Source organism: Metarhizium acridum, assembly GCF_019434415.1.
Source record: "Metarhizium acridum strain ARSEF 324 chromosome Unknown scaffold_31, whole genome shotgun sequence".
NCBI classification, from domain to species: domain Eukaryota; kingdom Fungi; phylum Ascomycota; class Sordariomycetes; order Hypocreales; family Clavicipitaceae; genus Metarhizium; species Metarhizium acridum.
The window spans coordinates 1,745,975-1,765,629 of NW_027094018.1; the positions used below are offsets into that span (position 1 = coordinate 1,745,975).

The 19,655-nt window shown below is 52.0% G+C and overlaps 9 protein-coding genes across 10 annotated transcripts; 6 read left to right on the forward strand and 3 right to left on the reverse strand.

Annotated features, from left to right (window-relative positions):
* Positions 1 to 508: 508 nt before the first annotated feature.
* On the forward strand, positions 509 to 2,216 carry ALD2_1 (mitochondrial aldehyde dehydrogenase; the record flags this gene model as incomplete). Its single annotated transcript, XM_007812406.2, has 3 exons — positions 509 to 636; positions 721 to 920; positions 1,042 to 2,216. The coding sequence occupies 3 exons, from the start codon at positions 509 to 511 to the stop codon at positions 2,214 to 2,216; spliced, it is 1,503 nt and encodes a 500-aa protein (XP_007810597.2).
* Positions 2,217 to 3,293: 1,077 nt separating this feature from the next.
* Positions 3,294 to 4,740, reverse strand: asa1_1 (Astra associated protein 1 Asa1; the record flags this gene model as incomplete). Its single annotated transcript, XM_066118768.1, has 3 exons — positions 3,294 to 4,130; positions 4,184 to 4,436; positions 4,520 to 4,740. The coding sequence occupies 3 exons, from the start codon at positions 4,738 to 4,740 to the stop codon at positions 3,294 to 3,296; spliced, it is 1,311 nt and encodes a 436-aa protein (XP_065976289.1).
* A 1,237-nt stretch (positions 4,741 to 5,977) lies between these two features.
* J3458_005381 (uncharacterized protein) lies at positions 5,978 to 8,356 on the forward strand (the record flags this gene model as incomplete). Its single annotated transcript, XM_066118769.1, has 2 exons — positions 5,978 to 7,712; positions 7,777 to 8,356. The coding sequence occupies exons 1-2, from the start codon at positions 6,592 to 6,594 to the stop codon at positions 8,354 to 8,356; spliced, it is 1,701 nt and encodes a 566-aa protein (XP_065976290.1). The 5' UTR covers positions 5,978 to 6,591.
* J3458_005382 (uncharacterized protein) lies at positions 8,352 to 9,616 on the reverse strand. Its single transcript, XM_007812409.2, has one exon. It carries the CDS (start codon positions 9,377 to 9,379, stop codon positions 8,570 to 8,572), a length of 810 nt encoding a protein of 269 aa, XP_007810600.2. The 5' UTR covers positions 9,380 to 9,616; the 3' UTR covers positions 8,352 to 8,569.
* Positions 9,617 to 9,748: 132 nt separating this feature from the next.
* On the forward strand, positions 9,749 to 10,936 carry J3458_005383 (uncharacterized protein). Of its 2 annotated transcripts, XM_066118770.1 has the most exons (3): positions 9,749 to 9,848; positions 9,919 to 9,962; positions 10,082 to 10,936. In XM_066118770.1, exons 2-3 carry the CDS (start codon positions 9,946 to 9,948, stop codon positions 10,878 to 10,880), a joined length of 816 nt encoding a protein of 271 aa, XP_065976291.1. In that variant the 5' UTR covers positions 9,749 to 9,848; positions 9,919 to 9,945; the 3' UTR covers positions 10,881 to 10,936. The 2 variants fall into 2 exon arrangements, with proteins under 2 accessions (XP_065976291.1, XP_007810601.2); XM_007812410.2 differs by lacking the exons at positions 9,749 to 9,848; positions 9,919 to 9,962 and having other exon boundaries at positions 9,978 to 10,936.
* A 318-nt stretch (positions 10,937 to 11,254) lies between these two features.
* J3458_005384 (uncharacterized protein) lies at positions 11,255 to 12,259 on the reverse strand (the record flags this gene model as incomplete). The annotated part of the gene is made up of 2 exons (XM_066118771.1): positions 11,255 to 12,108; positions 12,202 to 12,259. The coding sequence occupies 2 exons, from the start codon at positions 12,257 to 12,259 to the stop codon at positions 11,255 to 11,257; spliced, it is 912 nt and encodes a 303-aa protein (XP_065976292.1).
* Positions 12,260 to 14,177: 1,918 nt separating this feature from the next.
* On the forward strand, positions 14,178 to 15,520 carry J3458_005385 (uncharacterized protein; the record flags this gene model as incomplete). Its single annotated transcript, XM_066118772.1, has 3 exons — positions 14,178 to 14,412; positions 14,486 to 15,301; positions 15,369 to 15,520. The coding sequence occupies 3 exons, from the start codon at positions 14,178 to 14,180 to the stop codon at positions 15,518 to 15,520; spliced, it is 1,203 nt and encodes a 400-aa protein (XP_065976293.1).
* A 648-nt stretch (positions 15,521 to 16,168) lies between these two features.
* On the forward strand, positions 16,169 to 16,978 carry J3458_005386 (uncharacterized protein; the record flags this gene model as incomplete). The annotated part of the gene is made up of 1 exon (XM_007812412.2): positions 16,169 to 16,978. One exon carries the CDS (start codon positions 16,169 to 16,171, stop codon positions 16,976 to 16,978), a length of 810 nt encoding a protein of 269 aa, XP_007810603.2.
* A 1,295-nt stretch (positions 16,979 to 18,273) lies between these two features.
* On the forward strand, positions 18,274 to 19,598 carry J3458_005387 (uncharacterized protein). Its single transcript, XM_066118773.1, has 2 exons — positions 18,274 to 18,499; positions 18,575 to 19,598. The coding sequence occupies exons 1-2, from the start codon at positions 18,359 to 18,361 to the stop codon at positions 19,022 to 19,024; spliced, it is 591 nt and encodes a 196-aa protein (XP_065976294.1). The 5' UTR covers positions 18,274 to 18,358; the 3' UTR covers positions 19,025 to 19,598.
* Positions 19,599 to 19,655: the final 57 nt, after the last annotated feature.

Genomic DNA, 19,655 nt, shown 5'->3' on the forward strand with positions numbered 1-19,655 from the left:
AACAGTGGTTCATGGGATGGAGACGCATCTGCATCCATTTACGCGCAAATGCTGAAGGATTTTTTTCGTGAACCATCCCCGGCCATGTTTGATTTTTAATTTTTTGTTTGCAGTGCTTCGGAATTGGCTCAACCTCCGGATTTCGGCTCCGTCGGCCGCCGATCCAAGCTTCACGATGCGGCCCGCGGCCCCGTTTACCCCGGGTTTGCGCGCCCATAAAGCTCTCGTTGGATTGATATACGTCATTTTGTCTCGAATTCTTGAGCCTTCAATGTTTAACATTTTTTCTATTGTGCACGTATAGTCTCTATGAACAGTCAACTGCACCAACGCAGCTCGTCGCTCAGCATCTCCAGGTCCCATCTAGGAAAGAGAGACTCGACACTGGACCACATGAACCACGTTTACCCCGCCTCCTCCTTCCTCGGACCATTTCCTACATATCAAACTCCAACCAATTGACCTCACCTATTCCCAAGTCAAAAATTCCTCCGTCTCTGCAGGAACAATGAGCGCCCCGTCTGTCCAACTAACAGCTCCAAATGGCGTAAAATACACCCAGCCCACGGGCCTCTTCATCAACAACGAGTTTGTCAAGTCAAGATCCGGACAGGCCATCACGTCTATTGACCCCGCGTAAGTGCATTGCGCGTTTGTCCAGCGCAGACTACAGGTTGACATTTCCAACCGTCGCAATCTGACCCGGACTTGGTCTCACAGCACTGAAAACGAAATTGCTACCGTGCAGGCGGCCGGGCCTGAAGACGTAGACGACGCTGTCAAGGCCGCCCATGCGGCACTGAAGCACCCCTCATGGAGGCAGATGCCTGTGTCCGACAGGGGCAAGTTGATAAGCCGTCTGGCGGACCGGCTGGAAGCACAAAGGGAGTTGTTTGCTACGATTGAAGCCTGGGATAATGGTGAGTTCACCGTCGCGTCGGCCCTATTTCCATCCTCTTCATCACCCACTCCCGGGCCTTCAAAATACGACTCGCAAAAATATCCTACAGCTATCACCAAGCGTGCTAGCAATGACTCTAGGCAAAACGTATGCCGAGGCTCTTAGTGTCGATTTGGAGGAAGCCATTGGCACATTTCGCTACTATTCTGGCTGGGCGGACAAGATCTCGGGCCAGACCATTCCCACCACTCACCAAAAGTTCGCCTACACCATCCGTCAACCCATTGGAGTTGTCGGCCAAATTATTCCTTGGAACTACCCGTTGTCGATGGCCTCTTGGAAACTCGGACCAGCCCTCGCGTGCGGAAACACTGTCGTGATCAAGGCAGCCGAGCAGACTCCCCTTAGTATTCTTGTTCTAGCCTCATTGATCAAGGAGGTCGGCTTCCCGGCCGGCGTTGTCAACGTCGTGAATGGATATGGAAAGGACGCAGGAGCGGCCATAGTCGAGCATCCTCTAGTGGACAAGGTCGCCTTCACCGGTTCTACAGCCACTGCCAGACACATCATGAAGATAGCTTCCGCTACGCTAAAGAACAATACTCTGGAGACAGGAGGGAAGTCGCCTCTCCTCGTCTTCGCAGACAGTGACTTGGAGCAGGCTGTAAAATGGTCTCACCTCGGAATCATGTCCAATCAAGGCCAGATATGCACGGCCACGTCGCGCATCCTGGTCGAGGACAGTGTCTATGATCAATTCGTCGACCAATTCGTCCAGCAGACCAAGACGGTCAGCAAGGTTGGCGACCAATGGAGTCCCGATACATACCAGGGCCCCCAAGTTTCCAAGCTGCAGTATGAGCGAGTTCTCGAGTACGTGGAAGCCGGTAAGGCCGAGGGTGCGAGACTTGTCTGTGGTGGGAAGCCCCTCCATGCTGACACCAAGGGGTTCTTCATCGAACCTACCATCTTCACCGAGGTCAAGGACAGCATGCGAATTTACCGTGAGGAGATTTTTGGCCCCGTCGTGGTGATTAGTCGGTTTAGTTCGGAGGAAGAGGCAATCTCTCGAGCCAATGACTCCACCTACGGCCTTGGAGCTGCTGTCTTCACCAAAGATCTGGAGCGTGCGCACCGAGTTGCATCTGAGATTGAAGCGGGTATGGTTTGGGTAAATAGCAGTAATGACGGTGATCCAAAGGTTCCCTTTGGAGGTGTCAAGCAGAGCGGTATTGGGAGAGAGCTTGGTGAGGCTGGTTTGGAGGCCTACAGCCAGGTTAAAGCCGTCCACATCAACATGGGCAACCGTCTTTAAGTGAAATGGCTGTGTAGGGGCCAAGAGCCGAGTGCAAATGACAAATAGACATTCTTCATGGTGCATCACCTTGACAGTTTATTGGACATGTCACATCGCGGCTGCCCAAGCCTCGGGACCCACGTCACGAGCACCAAAAGCCACACGATCTGAGACAAACCGCCCATCCCACATCTTGGCGCGGCGATTGTGACCGGATACGACTGATGGCAGTAGTATAACACCCCGAGTACGCCGCCCCGAATTGATCTCACAGCTCCACTCAAGCTCTGGCAGCAGCAGTAGTAATCCACAAAGATGGACGTTGAGCCACCTTCATACAGCGAAGTCACCAACGCTGAGGAATATCTTCTCCCTCCGGCAACTCTCCAAATAAGCGGCCATGTCATCTACTCTGATAAATCTGTTACAGAACCGCTATATGAGCTATCACGTGAGCTGATCCATCTCCGTGATACAACAAGAAGCATAACCGTGAAGAGACTGGACACCACCATCAAGCCATCTCCCTCGTCAACCGGACCGCAGTCTCACGCTGTCACACAAAAACGCCACATATATGACCTGAAACATCCAGGCATCATCACAGGTCCAGTATTCTTGTACAACGCTGAATCAGTCTCGCGACATAATCTGTGCTCTTTTGGGATGAGCACGTATCGGCCTCGGTTGTTCTCGTCGGCGAATGGATTCCGAGTACACCGCGCTGCGAAAGGGCTAGACCACCAGGTTGTCGTACGGGGATTGCTATTTTCAGCAGTGTCGACCAAGGCCAGTGCGGTCAAGTACGAATGGTCGGATGAACGGGGAGAGATTCTTGCCCGCGAGCTGAATTCTGCACAGGGCTGCAAACTGTTCATTACCAAGGAGATGAGCGTGAAGAAGAGAGATGCACTGGTGACCGCGTGGGTGCTAAGGATGTGGTGGGAGCTCGCCAGGAGTGGGGAGTATGAATTATGACATTTCTGTATTATTCCATTGACGTTGGCATTGTTTCGTACATGTGAACCACGTTATGGGCCGTGATTTTCGTATCGCAGTGTTTGCCTTTGGGGCCATGCCTTTGCTTTGCGTGCTTCAGTACATGTCCCAGAGACTCACTTTGCCGTCCTTGGCCCCGGCAGCAACCCAATGAGCTTCTTTGACGCGGTGAGCTCGTCTATCTTGAACAGACAGTCGACTGACATCAACAATAGTGTCAACAGCTTGCTGCACCTCGCAACCGGCTTGTGCCTCTCTGTCGGCGTTGGCGGTCTGTGAAGTCTCCCGTCCCACATCAGAGAAAGTGACAGCGTAAGCGCCGTCTTTGTGCCACTTCAGAACGGCCAATTCTTTGAGGGTCTTGCAGGAGTATATTCGGATCTTGGAGTCCCACCCAGCAGTTGCGAAGATTGCTCCGTCAGATCGAACCTCGAGACTCTGCTGCCCCGAATGTTTCGTATTGATTACTCTTCTCGGATGTTTCCACTCTTCCGATGCAGATTCGTTGTCTTTCCCCTTTGCATATTCCGGTGTCAAGGCACTCGAAAGAAGAGAACTCCCTTGTTTGGGGTTCTCGTCGATCTCTTCTATAATGCGCTCAGATGGGTTGAATGGCTTGGCCATCTCTTGCGGGGCTGTCGGGATCGGGTGTTTGGCAACAATGGCATCTGCCCCCGATGTAAAGAAGCATTTCAAGTCTGGCCGAATGTCTAGGGATAGGATGGGTTGCGAATGTGCCTGTGTCCTGTATGTCGTGACCCAACTCCCCTCAGGAGTCAATCGGTGAACAGACGCATATCCATTTTCAAAAGCAGCGACCAAGGTCAGGCATTTCTCAAGGTGAGCCAGGGACAGGCTCATTGCCATACCATTTTTTGATCCTGGTTGGACTGTGTAGGCACGCTTCTGCGATGGCAAAGTATATATATCAACCTGCAATGTTAGCGTATGACGCCATGATACGAGGGGAAGGGACAAAGACATACAGATTCTGATGCGAGGGTATTTGGAACAGCCACCAGAATTTCGGGACATGTTCCAAGGAACGGCGAGTATTGAGAATCTTTTAATGGACAAGCTGCAAATGAGCAAAAGTTCATCGTGTTTACTTCCAGTAGATGAACCAGCCAGGGACGACGTCTTTCGACATCCACACCATCCAACGGCAGTACTGTGCTTAAGCCACTCTCATCTTCTCTCGCAATCTTCCACACAATAAGTTTGTGATCTCGACCATGTCTTCGGCAGTGTGAGCGAGCCATGCTTTCCCAAAAACGACCTGAACAAAAAACAGACACAAAGGACACCCGCGAGCCACTTACGTGATAAGCTTGTCTTCTCCCCACCCTCGTACTCCCAGAATTGCATTCTCATGTGGGCGCCAAACAGCCCTAGGTCTCATAATAGTAAGATCCCATAGCACCACAAAGCCTTCAGAATCTCCCGTCACAAGCCGCTCATTCCGTCTGATGAATGTGGCTGCATGGACGGCGGCCTTGTGCCCACGGAGGATGAACTTGGGAGACGGTATAGGGCTAGCCATTGCTCAGCCTTCATATGTGGATCAGACCGGCGGGTTGTGAGTGCTATCTCGAACACATAATGTACTCTCAAAAATTGCCAAGTTTGCTTTTGCCAGCGTGATGGAGTCTTGGATACTTTGCAAGCTGGCTGTGGAGGAAAAAGAGAAGTAGGAGCAGTTTGGTGATCCTCTCCATCACAAACGTCACGTGCACTCTTCAACAACGACGGGTAACTGTGACTGACCACCTTGGCTTTTGCGACTTACAACACTACCAAAAAACAAAATAAACTCCGCGATATGGCGATGCCGCACAAGAGTCCTTTTTCTTTCCCCACTAAGTTCATACCTATCGATTTCTGATGCTATAGCTTAGGCGTAAACCACAAGGCAGTATTCTCGTATCTCATGAGACCTTGCGCTGCAAAGGGGACAAATCGTGGCAGCAACACCGCTCCCAATCTCTGCAAGAATGCGAAAATTGATGTGATAATGTCGATACACCCCGATAGCTCTCTGAAAGACTTGACGAATAGCAAGCCGTTGCTAGCGAAAAGGCCGGGCTCCTTTGGGCGAACCGTGTGACAAGAAAAACCCAACGTGGCCTGGAGTACTCCGTAGGGTCATGGGACTCATAGCAGCAGGACATAGGGTTTGAAGAACCGAGGACTTGACCTGTATCGTGCGTTGTATTCTTTGATGTGTTGTAAATCTGAGACATTCACCTTGCACGAGAACGGCGGTGAGACATCACGGCTAAGCACTGCTAGCATCCCCCAATGCATCTCTGATGTGCAGAACGAATGATGTCAATTGTTACCGTTTTAATCTATAACCCAATCTAGAGTCACGGACAGCTGGTATTGGCGGAAGGCTTTTGCAGCTTTCTCCTTACTCCCCTGGCAGCAAAGTGTGGCTTAACCTCATGGCAGCTCAACCATTAAAAATTGAGACAACTCGCTACGAGGCCAATAGCACCCTAGGCTCTATCCTTTACAGCCTCATTACTTATTTTCTGTGACATTCGGTCAATAATATACCGGCGAATGGCAAGGGATTCTTGGTGCATGAGCCACGTTTACACCGAGAGTCCTGGCCAGATCGAGTGTCTGAACTCGCATCTCAGATCTCGCATTTGTGTCACAGCCAAGATCCCAAGATGTAGATTCAGTGGTCTCTTCGGATTACTGGTAGCACCAAACTACTGAGAGAACTCAATGCTCAAGGTCATAAGTGGTTCCATATCATATTGATGATGCTGCATTTCTGTGGCGGCCACGTGCGCATGTATAAGCCCTCCCCAGCATCCTGGGTCAATCATTTTCGAAAAAATAATTAATGCTCTTTAAGGAGTCTATTCGCTTTCCCTGAAATCCTTTCGGGTCTATAGACAGCGGCATCGACGTGAGGGCAATGGCAAAGCTTAAACGAGTTCGAACAGGCTGTCTTACCTGTCGCGAGCGACATCTCAAGTGCGACGAAGCAGTTCCGGACTGCATCAACTGCCGCAAAAGTGGAAGGAATTGCAGACGAGGTCTTAGGATCAGCTTCCTTGATATAACAGTGCACAATCCGACACCTCAACGGTGTTTGGGCGTTTGTAAAGGTAAACTCGGAACCCAGGCCGCCCCTCATACCACAATCTACTGATTACACCATGGTGAAGCTGTTGGATTCTGTGACGAGTCACGTCTGATCGCCTCAGAATATCGAGGCGGATTACAGCGCTATACCGATGTGCGTGAGGCGAATAAAGAGACCACAAGTCCTGATAAACTGAACCGGTTTGCCAAAGATTTACACTTAGCCAATCCCGCAGGCTGTAATAGTATTCATGCCCAACTTTCTGCGCAGGCACAGCTTTCTGACGAGATGGAAGACAGCTTCCTCAGCCACCCAAGCCGCCATGCCAGTGCATCTGCTGCCAACTGGCCGCCTGCGACGAAAGTAACAGGATACAGGAATCAGAAAAGCTTTGTAGACCAGATGGACTGGTCGTGTGGACAAGACTGGTCTATAACGGGAGTGTTCTACTCAGACGAGCTTCCGATTCACACGCCCTCTAGTTTACGAGACTCTAAGAGAGCATCGTTAATCTGCCATGGGCCGACCAAGAGCAATGACTGGAGTTCGGAAACACTGGTGATGACAAAGGAGCCAAATCTATATGGCAGCAAATACAATGACGATATGATGGAGTTCATCGCAACTCAGGACGAACTCAATTACCTGCAAGCCTTTGCCGATGGTGTCGGCGTGTGGATGGACTCACTCAATAGCGGCAACCATTTCACCCAGGTGATTCCATGGCACGCACTTAAATCATCTGTTCTTCTCAACTCCCTGATGGCGTGCGGAGCAAAGCACCTCTCCTTCAGCAAGCCCGAATTAGAAGACAGAGCCATTGCACTCTACAACACGGCCACAGCGCAGCTCGTTCGAATGCTCCAAAACCCAGAGAGAAACGTTGTCGACTGCACAACGGCATCCATTTTGCTCAATGTATACGAGGCCATGTCGCATAAGCCCATACATAAAATGAGCCACATGGTTGGGGCAAGGGCACTCATTCGAGAGTGCGGATGGAATGCTGCCAGTACGGGCATCCCGGCTGCATGCTTCTGGCTGAGCATCGGCATGGAAGTCCTATCCTGCTTATCCATGAATTGGGTCGTAGCCTGGCACCCTGACGATTGGGGACTCGATCTAGATTGGAGCCACGATAACGACCTGGACGGCGGCGACTCTCAGACGTGGGTTCACAGGTCGTTTTATATCCTGGCTAAGGTTGTCAACTTCCGAGCAACGTCCCTGACATATCATCCCTCTGATCCGCACAAGCACCAATCCAGGCTCTCTGACCGTCTCGCAGAGTGGCAGGCGCTGAAGCAGCTCTGCGATGACTGGAACAACTGCAGTCCCAGATCTATGCGGCCAGTTGGCTACTTGGCTATGAGTGGTTCAACTGAGCCGTCGGCGTTTCCGAAATTTTGGTCAGTGATAATCGTCAACCTCTACATGTATGTGTGCAGTGCGCTAACATCATCAGTCCAATAGGCTGGCGCAGACGTCGGCAATGCTGGGTAGAATATTCTATCACACGGCCCAGTGTATTCTCGCCCAAGTAAATCCAATAGAGTCATCAGAACAGTCGCCGGAAATGAAGGAACTTCAGTTGCATCACGCTCGTCAGGTAATGGGAATCGTGGCAAGCGATCGTGATCGTAGTATCATGACAATCGCCCTCCAAGCAGTCAATGTCGCCTTCTTATCGTTGGTAAACCCAAAAGAACGAGAAGAAGCTTCTTCGATTCTTCACGAAGCTCAGACGTCCAGCAGCAACACAAGCTCAGAAGCACATAAAACGGCGTGCCAATGGCACATGGCAGTGATGGAATTGTCAGAAGTAGAGTCGGTCTCGGCTGTGTCATTTCCCTGTGAACAATCTTGGTTTAGGGCTGCAAACATGTCAAATTCCATATCGTGGGAATTTATCAATCAACATAGTTCAAGGGCTGAACCACCGATTGATAACCCTCTCGAGTCGGCCTATTTTGGTCACGTAGATCAACCATACAAAACCTGGTATCAACCGATATGTGGGAATGACTTCCAAGCATTCAGTTTTGGGATGTAAAATGTTTTTGTACATCAGTGTATTTCAGGGAGCAACGTACAGGTTGTGCAGCTTATTTCTTGATCTTTTTGTTCTTTGCCCCCTAGTTTATGAATCAAATTCTAGCTGTTTTGTGGCCGAGTCTCCAGCAGCATGCATAAGGTGTCGTGTGTGAATTTCTGCCAAGGGTATCATGGTTTTGTATGCGGTGATGCCTTTTGTGGTAGGTCCGGGCTAGGACGGCTTTGACGGCTCCCCTCCTGATGTGAAATTCATGCTGTACCCCCCAGTCTTATCGTCCTTGACCATCTGAAAATTGTCGGTACTTAGGCCGAAAGGCTTCAATATGCCGTCCCCAAGGGTCTTTAATTTCCCCCACATTTCTGACATTTCCTTTTCCTGCGCGGCCTTTGTTCGAGGGGGTAGTGTCCTGAGTTGACTTCGGACTGTGCGCAAATCCGCAGCTCCCAAGCCAGGCATAGTCGATAGTGTCTTGTAGTCCTCCTCCGCACCTGCGAGATTTTGCCAACCCCCAGCTTCTGAACGAGCCCGCGCACGCCGCAGCAAAGCTTTGGTGCGGATTCTCTGAATGTCGGCTTTCCTCGTTTCAACCGATGAATTCTTGGGCGGTGATGGTGCAGGAGCAGCACGGGATGCGCCGGAACTAATGATTTCCTCGTCAACGCCATCTGGGTCTGTGAATGAGGGTTTGCTCGATTCCTTGTCGCTTGCATCTGACTCTTTCGAAGGGCTCATCGAGTTGCACAGACCCGTGTCTGTCTTCTCCAGCTCCACCAGTCCGTCCAATGCTTTGGAAGCAATCTTGATAGCTTCTGTCCACTGCTCTACCTGTAAGTGGCAGGCCGCCATGTTGCTTTGAATAACGGCACGTTCATAATGCAGGTAGTTGGGGCATGACAATATGGCGTCCTCGTACTTGGCCAGTGCATTCTCATAATCCCTCGACGAGTACAGGGCGTTTGCCTCCGCTTTGATTGAATTTGACTCGGCAACCAATGCCTTCCACCGGATGCACACATGCATGTTAGTTTGTGAGGATCAAGGTGGATGGCAAGCGGGCAGACATGTTGACCGGTTGAGGGTTGGGCTCACCTGCTCCTCCTCGATCGAGAACTTGACTATCTCTGGCACCGTGCCAACGTCTGACGGGTCATGGCCAGCTGATTCTGCCATGTTCAGAGAGCGCAACGGAGATGATACAGATGCAGAAGACAAAGAGCTAAGTGGAGACGCGCGAAGGAGGGGGCTGAGAGTGAGAGGGAGAGAAGACGCAGAGCAGCTTAGCTGTGGCCGCAAGCCAATCAATAGTGGAGCACCAATGGATTGAAAACGCCATACAACAAAAGGTGCATGTGGGAGACACACACAACCTGCACTGTTCAGAGACATAGACGGAAGACCAGTAGACTTGGAAATTTTAAAATTAATTCGCTCGCATGTTATAAAACCTGTTTCTCCCCCAACTTCTCAATTTTCTTGCGTCGAGACCAGCGTTCGTCCCAACTTCCTGCTCAGGTGGTCGCTCCGTGTATCGGCTGTTCTGACCAACTTCTCTTCCATAGATGCACGCATAGTCCTCCTCGAGCACCATGGCGCCTAGAACAGAGTAAGTGTATCACACCCCTGAACCAACATTTTTGTTTGTTTCTTCCCTTCGATTTACCTCCTGTGGCAAAGGGGAAAAAAAAAGCAAGGCGGCAAACATCGGGCTAACACCAATCCAAGTTTCCCCCCTGTTCGGGCCTGTCTCTTCGACATGGACGGCCTGCTTCTTGACACAGAAGATCTTTACACGCTTTGCGTCAACCTCGTCTTGGACAAATATGGACGGCCCCCGATTCCCTGGTCTGTCAAGGCCAAACTCCAGGGTCGTCCCGGTCCCGCAGCCACCAAGATCTTCTTCGACTGGGCAAAGTTGCCCATCAGCACAGAGGAGTACATGGCTCAGCTCCATGTCTTCCACAACCAAGTGTTTCCGACTACTAAGCCGCTTCCCGGAGTCGTGGACTTGCTCACCAAACTCTCGCACCCGGACATCAAGAATGTCCACATTGCCTTGGCGACAAGCTCTCACAAGAGCAACTATGAGCTCAAAACCGCCCACCTGGGGTACCTTTTGTCCATGTTCCCAGATCACCGCCGTGTGCTTGGTGATGACCCTCGGCTGCAACCTGGTCGGGGCAAACCGCTCCCAGACATTTTCTTGCTGGCCCTGAAGACCATCAACGACTCCCTTCCAGCTGGCGAGAAGCCCATCACGCCCGAAGAATGCCTCGTGTTTGAGGACTCTGTCCCAGGCGTTGAGGCTGGCCGAAGAGCCGGAATGAGAGTGGTCTGGGTCCCACACAAAAAGCTCAAGGAGGAGGTTGCGGGCAGAGAGGAAGAGATTCTGGCCGGTCGTGCTGGAGAAGCTGGAGACGTGGACATGCACCAGGTTGGTGAGATTGGGGATGGATGGGCCGAGGAACTGACCACTCTGGAAGCGTTCCCATTCAAGAAGTATGGCATTGTTGTTCCTTCTTAACAGAAAATCTCGTTGCCTTTCTTGATCTAGACTACTGAATGACATGTTCTGACGACATCCTTTTTTGTTCCGTCTTTCCCTCGGCATTCTTCCTATTGTGACATCAAGGCCTGCTGAGCATGCATCGATGCGGGGATTTATAACACACATTTAACTCTACCCACCGTGCACCAGAAGCTGTTTTGTACGACCACCCCTGCAGTGTCAAGTTTCTTTAATTCTACGTGAGAAGTTACTATCTAATCTATGTCTTCACATACGTCAAAATACGGTACAGTGCCAAAAAAAGGGAATTTCTATCGCAATACAGCCCAGTGTCTCCTACACAGTGAACCTCTCCATCCAAATAGACGTTCATCTCTGCCTCAGCCTTGTTAATTCTCATAACCAGCCAAGTACATGGATCCTTGCAGAGGTGGTTGTGTCGGACCTCCATAGACCGTTCCCAGCGACATGTCAGCGTCCGTAGTCAAAGGAAATGGCGCACCCGAATACTCTTGGTTGGCGCACCCACTCTCTGCCAAGGGTAGACCCTTATCTCGTCGTAACTGCAGTGTATCATGTGCTGCCTCGTTCGTAAATTTAACGGCTCCCATGTCCGCAACCGCAGTTGGAATGGGCCCAAGAGTACCCTTAGTGGCATTTCCTACCGGAATGTATGATTCCGGGGTCGCCCCTATGGACGAAACACTCGAACAGCCCGTGGAGGCTGATTTCGCAAGTTGCGGTGGCCATGCAGCACTGCGCGGAACGTTGAAATATGTCAATGATGGGTGCTGGTCTTGCTCGCCGTGTTGAACTTGGCCGGAATGCTGCTGGCCTGGCATTGAACGCGGGGAGCTATGATTCATGTCATTTCCGGAGTTGTGATCTCCATTTCCTTTGTATCGACCCCTTGTCGAAGCCTGGTCGAACAGTTCTGCCTCTTGCCTGTTTGTGAACGAGGCGTCTGATATTATCATTCCTCGGGGAGCGCATGCAGGAGGCCTGTTACAGCCGACAGCAACAGACGCACGGAATTGTCGCAGTTCGGTCTCCAGAGCCTCATTACATCGTAACAAATGCTGGAACTCTCTGTTGAAATTCCTACTTCGGAGGCGGCGGACCTCCTGCTCCAGACGAGCGATATGTTCTTTGGTCCTCGCTCGAATGGCCCTCTGGGACTCGCGGTCGTTGGCTCGCTTCCGCTCAAGTTGAGCAGAGTTCAAATGCGATGCTGTTCTTGTATCTAGGGGATGATTCAGACCATGGTATTAGCCGCTGTGCCATGAGTTGTGTGACGGTAGAAACATATTGCATCCGGTGTCAAGGGATAGTTCACTTTTACGCTTGGCTGTTCTGGTTCCAGAATCAGATGCATTAGAGGTCGGTGTTGACATTATGACGACCCCGATGCCTGGGTAGTCTGCAAGTTCAAGCTTGCTGGGACGGGGCAGGGCAGGGCAGGGCAGGGCAGGGCAGAGAGAGTGAGTTATTGCAAGGAGCATGCGGCGAAACCGACGCATGACGCCGGATGGCGACGAAGTCATGCAGTTGATATGCGTATAGGAACGGGTTAAAAGCCAAAATAAATGGGCTCTGGAAATAGCCGGTCCTTGGAAGCGCATTTTGCGATGGTAGAGACGAAGTCAGAGTCTTGTAGGAACCACGGCAAGAACCTAGCCATGCTTTCTGAGATGAATCATTTGAACATATACATTAGGCATTGTCTGGTGAAATAGTTATGAAACTACGGCTGAATTCGAGTTTCCAAATACTAAACATGGCGACACGAGAGACTGTCAAGCAGGACCCTACACTACTCAATACTGAAATGTGAAAACTCAAAGAGATTGAGGAGATTGCTGCGTTGCTTTATCAATCGTCTATTCACTGGGATGAGCCTCCCAAACCCCCGGCTCATGCCGAAGCGACTCTCGGGGCGTCCGCGCTGTTTCGACGGGTTCTAGAATAAGCATTTCCCGTGATGTCATTTTCCCTGCGTCTTGGTTCGGCACAGCAAGTCGAAGCCGCACTATGTCTATACTCCATACGCACATGTAGGGAGCCCCGAAACGCAAACACAGCGAGCGTTCTGGTACGATACGGACCCATGCAGTCTGGGGTACCTCGCTGGCTGTAAAACTAGGTCGTGATCAAGGCTCAAGGACAGCCCATGTCTAGACTCTTGGGTCCATGTCAATGTCGGCGTTGGGCCCTCTAAACCCCACCCGTCTACGCCCATTTAGTTAACGTACGGAACCTCGTATTTTAGAGTTGATCACCGGTCACGCAGCTGCGCCTTCCCCCACAAAACGTATCAATATTGATAGAAGTGGATCCTGTTTCCTAAAGGGCATAGTGCAGCTGCGTGTTTATCTGGTTGTTCTTTCCATCGAGCCAATGCCAACAAAACTCGCCGTTCATTCCAACATTGTCTCAACTTGTAAGCTAAAACCGTGCATCAATACGACTACGATCAAAGATTCCCCGGCATCCAGGTCCTACAATGAATTAACCTAAACGAAGAAGACAGAAATAAGAACACAAAAATGGGTCAACTTGGTAGTACGCATGGAGTGGCCGTGGGAAACTAATAGGGCCTCCCGGAACACCGCATAATCGGAAGGGGTCGCAAATCAGCGACTCACAAACAACATGGGCCGAATCCATGACCCGACTCTCTTTTCGTTAGAACCAGCCGTACGGGGCCGGAGCCCGAAGCGAGGAATCATTTCGAAGACGTAAGGTGAACAACTTCCTGCGCCCGGGTGGCCTAACGTAGCATCGGCCTGAGCGATATACCAAGGATCTCCAGCACAAACATCTTGGCGCCACCGTACGCTGTCCCGCGTTTTGCAAGGGCGAATCCTTGTTTTCAGCGGGCTGTAGGGCCTTGGTTTCCTACTTGGTCACTGAAGATGCTTAATCGGTTAGCTCCCATGCCAATATCTTGCTCAGGTTCCTCATTCTTACAGCTTATATCCCAGAAGTTACCGGTGACAGGTGGAGATGTCCGGATGGGCGCCGGCAACATCAATTGATGTCGGTACGCTTCAGTGGGGTTGAGAGACATGGACTGTCTGATGCCATTATGTGCCGAGATTGCTCACTTGGGCCACATTGTGAGTGTCTCGGACGGTTTGTCCCCCTTGCTCATGTCTAGTCCAGCCATAAGTATCCGGGCCTACCCTCGCGTGAGCCGTCTTGTCCTGTCTTCTAACCGAATCATCACGGCCTGAGCTTTTTCATCATCATCAAAAGCAAATTCAGCACCTTCACCTTTGCCGTGACACCTTGCGTCGGTACCTCTGAATCATGTGGTTCGGTGCTGTTACCGTCTTGTCCGTGCTGCCATTGCTGGCCTCGGCAGCACCCGTGACGGATACCGAGCCCAAGATTGACTATGATGCAATCATTGTTGGGGGCGGTCCGTCTGGGCTGGCTGCTCTGAGTGCCTTGGCACGTGTTCGTCGCAATGTCTTGCTGGTAGACTCGGGTGTATACAGAAATGGTCCTACAAGACACATGCACGATGTTTTGGGATTTGACGGTACGGCTACCCACGATGAAATTAGTTTCGCCGGTTCAGATGACCGTTTTGCTAACTAAGAGGGGTTTAACAGGTGTTCAACCTGCATACTATCGCTGGGCAGCCCGGAAACAAATATCCCATTATGACACTGTTTCCATGACCAACGGAACTGTGACCAAGATCACAGCACAGGAGAACAACACCTACTTTACCGTAACCGGTACTTACCAGGACAACGAGGTGAAGAATCTGACGGCCCGCAAGGTCGTCCTCGGCACTGGGCTCAAGGACCTCCTCCCCGAAACTCCCGGTCTCGGCGAGAACTGGGGTAAAGGAATCTACTGGTGCCCCTGGTGCGACGGCTACGAGCATGCGGACCAGTCCATCGGTCTACTCGGTCCCCTCACAAGTGTCCCCGGTACGGTTCGCGAAATCCTCACTCTCAACAAGGACATCATTGCCTTTGTCAATGGCACCGACACCCCTTCCAACCGTGAAGCCACTGAGAAGAGCAATCCTCGCTGGCAGGATTACCTCAATCTACACAACGTAACAGTTGAGAACCGCACCATTGCATCAATAGAGCGCCTAAAGAATGGCTCCAACCCCAACGCCGACCCCAGCCTGCCCTCGTACCCGGAGTACGATCTCTTCCGTGTCTACTTCACCGACGGGGTCTCTGTCACCCGGGCCGCCCTCCTAGCCAGCTTCAAGAGCGAGCAATACTCAAAAGTCGGAGAGGAAGCCGGCGTTGTATTGTACGGCGAGAAACTAGGTGTTGACCCTACAAAGGGTCTTGTCACCAGCGTCCCTGGAATCTACGCCGTTGGCGACTGCAACTCGGACAATTCGACCAACGTGCCGCATGCGTTGTACAGCGGGAAGAGGACCGCCGTCTTTTTACATGGTGAGCATGCTCCCCCTCTCCGGAAACTTGGAGGGAAAAGAAAAGTACTAACTCATGGGGGAAACAGTGCAATTAGAAAGGGAGACTGCCAACGCGGAGCTGGCTGGCTTGAACAAGACATTGCACACACGAAATGTTCACGAGGAGGCCCGTTCTCTTTGGGATCACATGAACGGCGACAAGGACGAGTTGTTGTACGCCGGGCCTTTCGAGCAGTAAATTTCTTTGCACGTGGGCTTTTTGTATATTAAATGACACGACATGGTTAGATACAGGTGCCCAGTACCAATGTAGAATTTGGCATTTTAAAATACTAATCAGCGTAAATGATAGATTTTTTGAGTTCTATTGAATGCCAAGACGAAAATCTTGTGAAATGTGAGGTTGGGTCTGTTTTGTTTTATTTTTACTTTGTTAATTACTTGCCCACGTTGTTTGAAGATTGCAATACATACTGGGTAGCTGACTGCTGAGGCGCTCACAATTGCTATATCCGTCTCTGGCGAAATTCAACCCACCTGGTTTTTGCGAGACCCTAAAGCGCAATACAGCAAAACGGTCGGTGACGTCAAAAGGTGCCCTCATCTGAACGTGGGGCGCAGTATTTGAACTCCGTCCTGGCAACTGCTGCTACTCCCAAGCTGCCGCACACTGGCTGTCCATTTCGTTCGCCGCGGGCGATTTTCTCTCCCGAGCAAGATTAATAGGCCCAAAGCTAACCAGTTGATGCCCGGGTCCTTGTACGTGCGGGGAATTCATCGGCCCAAGATAGCCAAAAGAACCAAGCTCTCTTGGTCTCGGTGCCTACCGAGCCAACCTCCAGATCAACTAGTCTCGTAGGCAAGAAGACAGCCGGACAACGGCATCATGGCAGACTCCCACTTCTCACTGACCGAAACCCTCCTCTCCTCCGACGCCGCTGGCTTCCGGCAGGCTACCCAGTCGACCTTTCTCAAGCGAGCAGCCGAGGGCAAGGTCCCCAAAGATATTCTGGGACAATGGCTCGCCAACGACCGTCTCTACATCTTGGGATACATCCAAGGAATCGGCAAGACGCTAAGCTTCCTGCCCCTCCCGGAGACGGTGCCGCCGCCGTCACAAGGTAACAGGGAGACGGCAACCACGCGGCTCCTGGACTGGCTCATCGACGCCATGGTCAACATCCGCCGCGAAGAAAAGTTGTTTGTCGACACGGCTCGCAAGTTCGGCATCAGCGTCAACCTGCCCGCCGACAAGGACGGCCACGTCCCCGACAGCGCCAAGCTGGAAGGCCTACGGCGCTTCGAAGCTCTCTTTGGCGGGCTTGGCCCCAGCACCAGCGCGACACTGCCGTGGCTAGAATGCGCCGTCGTCTTCTACGGGACGGAAAAGTGCTATCTGGAGGCGTGGACGTGGGCCAGGAACCGCCAGCGTGAGCTGGGTGAGCTGGGTGAGCTGGGCGAGCTCGGAGGCGGAGATGCCGATGACGGGGCCTTGCGCACCGAGTTCATTCCAAACTGGACTGGCACCGAGTTTGTTGCCTTTGTCGACCGGCTTGGCAAAATCGTGGACGATGGCGTTGTGGAGTGCACTAGAGGCGCGGGAGACGAGGTTAGAAACGAGCTTGTTGAGCGGTCGTTGGCCAAGTGGCGAGAGCTGCTGGCGGCCGAGAAGGCTTTTTGGCCGGCAATGGAGTAATAATAGTTAGTACGTGCGCAACCTGTTGTGTGTTTTCATCATGCAAGGTGCCTGGAAATGGCTGTGAGGCTTTGGGAACAAGCCGGAGATGATGTATGCGATGGTGGCATGCATGACTCCAGTCGCCAGTTCTACTCGGCGGTTCCTTGAAGACCACAGTGGCCGGCTGAGCGGATATGCTTGGCGTCTTGGCGTCGAGGTCTAACCTCGAGTCTCTCTCTGCTCCGTACGCTGTTTGCGATTCGTCATCCGGTGCGTGTGCTATGCCAGTGATGCTGCCTGCAGACAGAACAACAGAACAGCCCCCTTTGGTCTTTTGTCTCTTGTTTCTTTGCGCTAGTGTGCCTCGGCGTGTTCTTGCAATACCAGGCACGCAAAGTCACCCATCGTATAGCCAGTACCACTCCCAAGGCTCATGTATGGAACTTGTTCGCCGGGCATGCCGGGGCAAAGTGGCATGTACACAAAGGGGACGGACCACACATTTGGAGGTGCATCACGACAGACGCTTCAGTGTGTCGGCGATGGTTGCATCGGGCCTAATAATAACTTACCACTTGTAATATGCACAGAGAGTCTGGGCCTGGCTATTGTCCAGTGTGCCAGTACACCAGCCACGTTGATGGACCAACGGACCAGTTGACGCTGCGTGTGTGTCTGCGGCCCACTTCAATGCTAGCCTGGCCGTCGGGTTGTTGTGTCCAGCAGCAGTCGCATCGCTCCGTAGACTCGCCCCCAAACATTCCAATGTTCGTCACAAGCATAGCGGCGGCTCTTGAACCGCCAAAGACATCAACCCGCTGAATAGCCACGGCCATTTTTATCCCGCCTCTGATGCGCCCCCATCTAGAAGGCTCTGTCGCATTCTATCCGCAGCCCCAAACGGCCCAGGTGCCCTCTCGGCATGTCCCTCCAGGTCCCCCAATGACGGCCCCCTGTCCGAGGCGGTGCAGTCGTGTGGTCCCTTGCTGCGCCACCATCGACGCTCAAGTGCTGCGTTTCACCGGGCCACCAACAAGGCGCACTTTGTCCTAGACCAGTTGACGTGTTTTGGTGTCCCATACTCCTCCGTACTATGCCTAACGTGCTGCCGTCATAGGTGGACGTGCGGCCGATGAGCAAGCCAGTGGCCGCCGTCAAAGACCCCGGCCTGCCAGTGCTTGGCTTGCGCTCCCCCACTTGATCCAACGCTTGAGTGCTTTGTTCACGGCTTTCGGCCTTCTGTCAGATGATATTTAAGTCGGCCATGTCCTCCAGGTGCGCACTTTGCTTTTCCTCTCCCCAAACTTCACTCATCTCTCGCCTCCCCTATCAAAACATCCATCTATCTCGACAACGTCAATACCATCACAAGCGTCCCTTATCACACAAACAACCACAATGTCCAACCAGGGTTACTACGGCGGCGGCGGCGGCGGCTATCCCCAGCAGCCTACCTACGGCCAGCAGTCCGGATATGGCGGCCAGGAAGGCTACGGCCAGCAGCAGGGCTACGGCCAGCAGGGCAGTTATCCGCAGCAGGTAAGAAACAAGGACAACGCCAAACCCGCGTTATTCCAAGCGTCACTCCAAGGCAAGCTAACAAATCTCTCATAGCAGCAGTACAGCCAGCAGTCGGGCTACCAAAACCAATACAGCCAACAACAGCCGTCTTACGGCCAGCCCCAGCAGGGCTACAACAACAACCAGTACGACAACCGCGGCCACTCGCCCCAGCCATCCCAGCAATACGGCCAGTCTGGCGGTGCCGCCGCCGACTACGCCGCAGGCGCTTCGCAGGGCCAATATGCCACTGGTCCCACTGGCTCCGGCGGCCCCGGCGGGCCCGAGGGCGCTGTAGGTCCCGATGGTGAGCGTGGCCTCGGCGCAACCCTCGTTGGAGGCGGCGGCGCCGCCTGGGCTGCTCACAAGGCGGGCGGGGGGTTCCTAGGGACTGCCGGTGCTGCCATTGCCGGCGCCATCGGCGCCAATGTCCTGGAACACGCCTTCGACAAGAAGAAGAAGAAGAAGCACGGCAGCCGTGGCCTTGATGACGACTCTGATTAAGCGAGGGCATAGTATGATTTTTATTTTTTTTCATGCGACGTTGACGGGAATTATGTACAATGATTTACGGCTTTTTATTGTTCTCTCTGGTAGATACCATGGATGGAAGGATAACACGATTTATGCATTTGGCCCCAACACAAGACTATACGATACACTCGACTCTTTTGTGACTGTCACCAACACCCGTGTCAGTAGTGATCTTTTGTCATACGCGGCAAGGCCCAAGAAATGAATAGCGTTGTGATTACATGACTTGTAATATTTGTTCAGCGTAGCGCTGCGAACATCCAAACAGGATGCATGTGTATTTCAGTAACCACGTGCACCGGTTGGTTTCCCAATTTGTCTGTTGGGGTAGTTGTATATATACACACATGCACAAGTCATATCTTACTAAAGGCATCGTGCAGTCTGGCACATGAGGCTTTCTGAGATTCATAAATATAGGTTGTATGAAAGGAATGAGAAAAAAGAAAAAAGAAAGCCCCAACTCTTGCGTGGTTAGTTACGGTTGCCTAGCCTAGGTAGTTGACGGCCAAAATATAGTGTTGCTAGATGCCCTTTATCTAGCCCGTTTTTTTTTAAAAATAAGTTGAAAAATATATTATATTATATCTCTATTATTTTT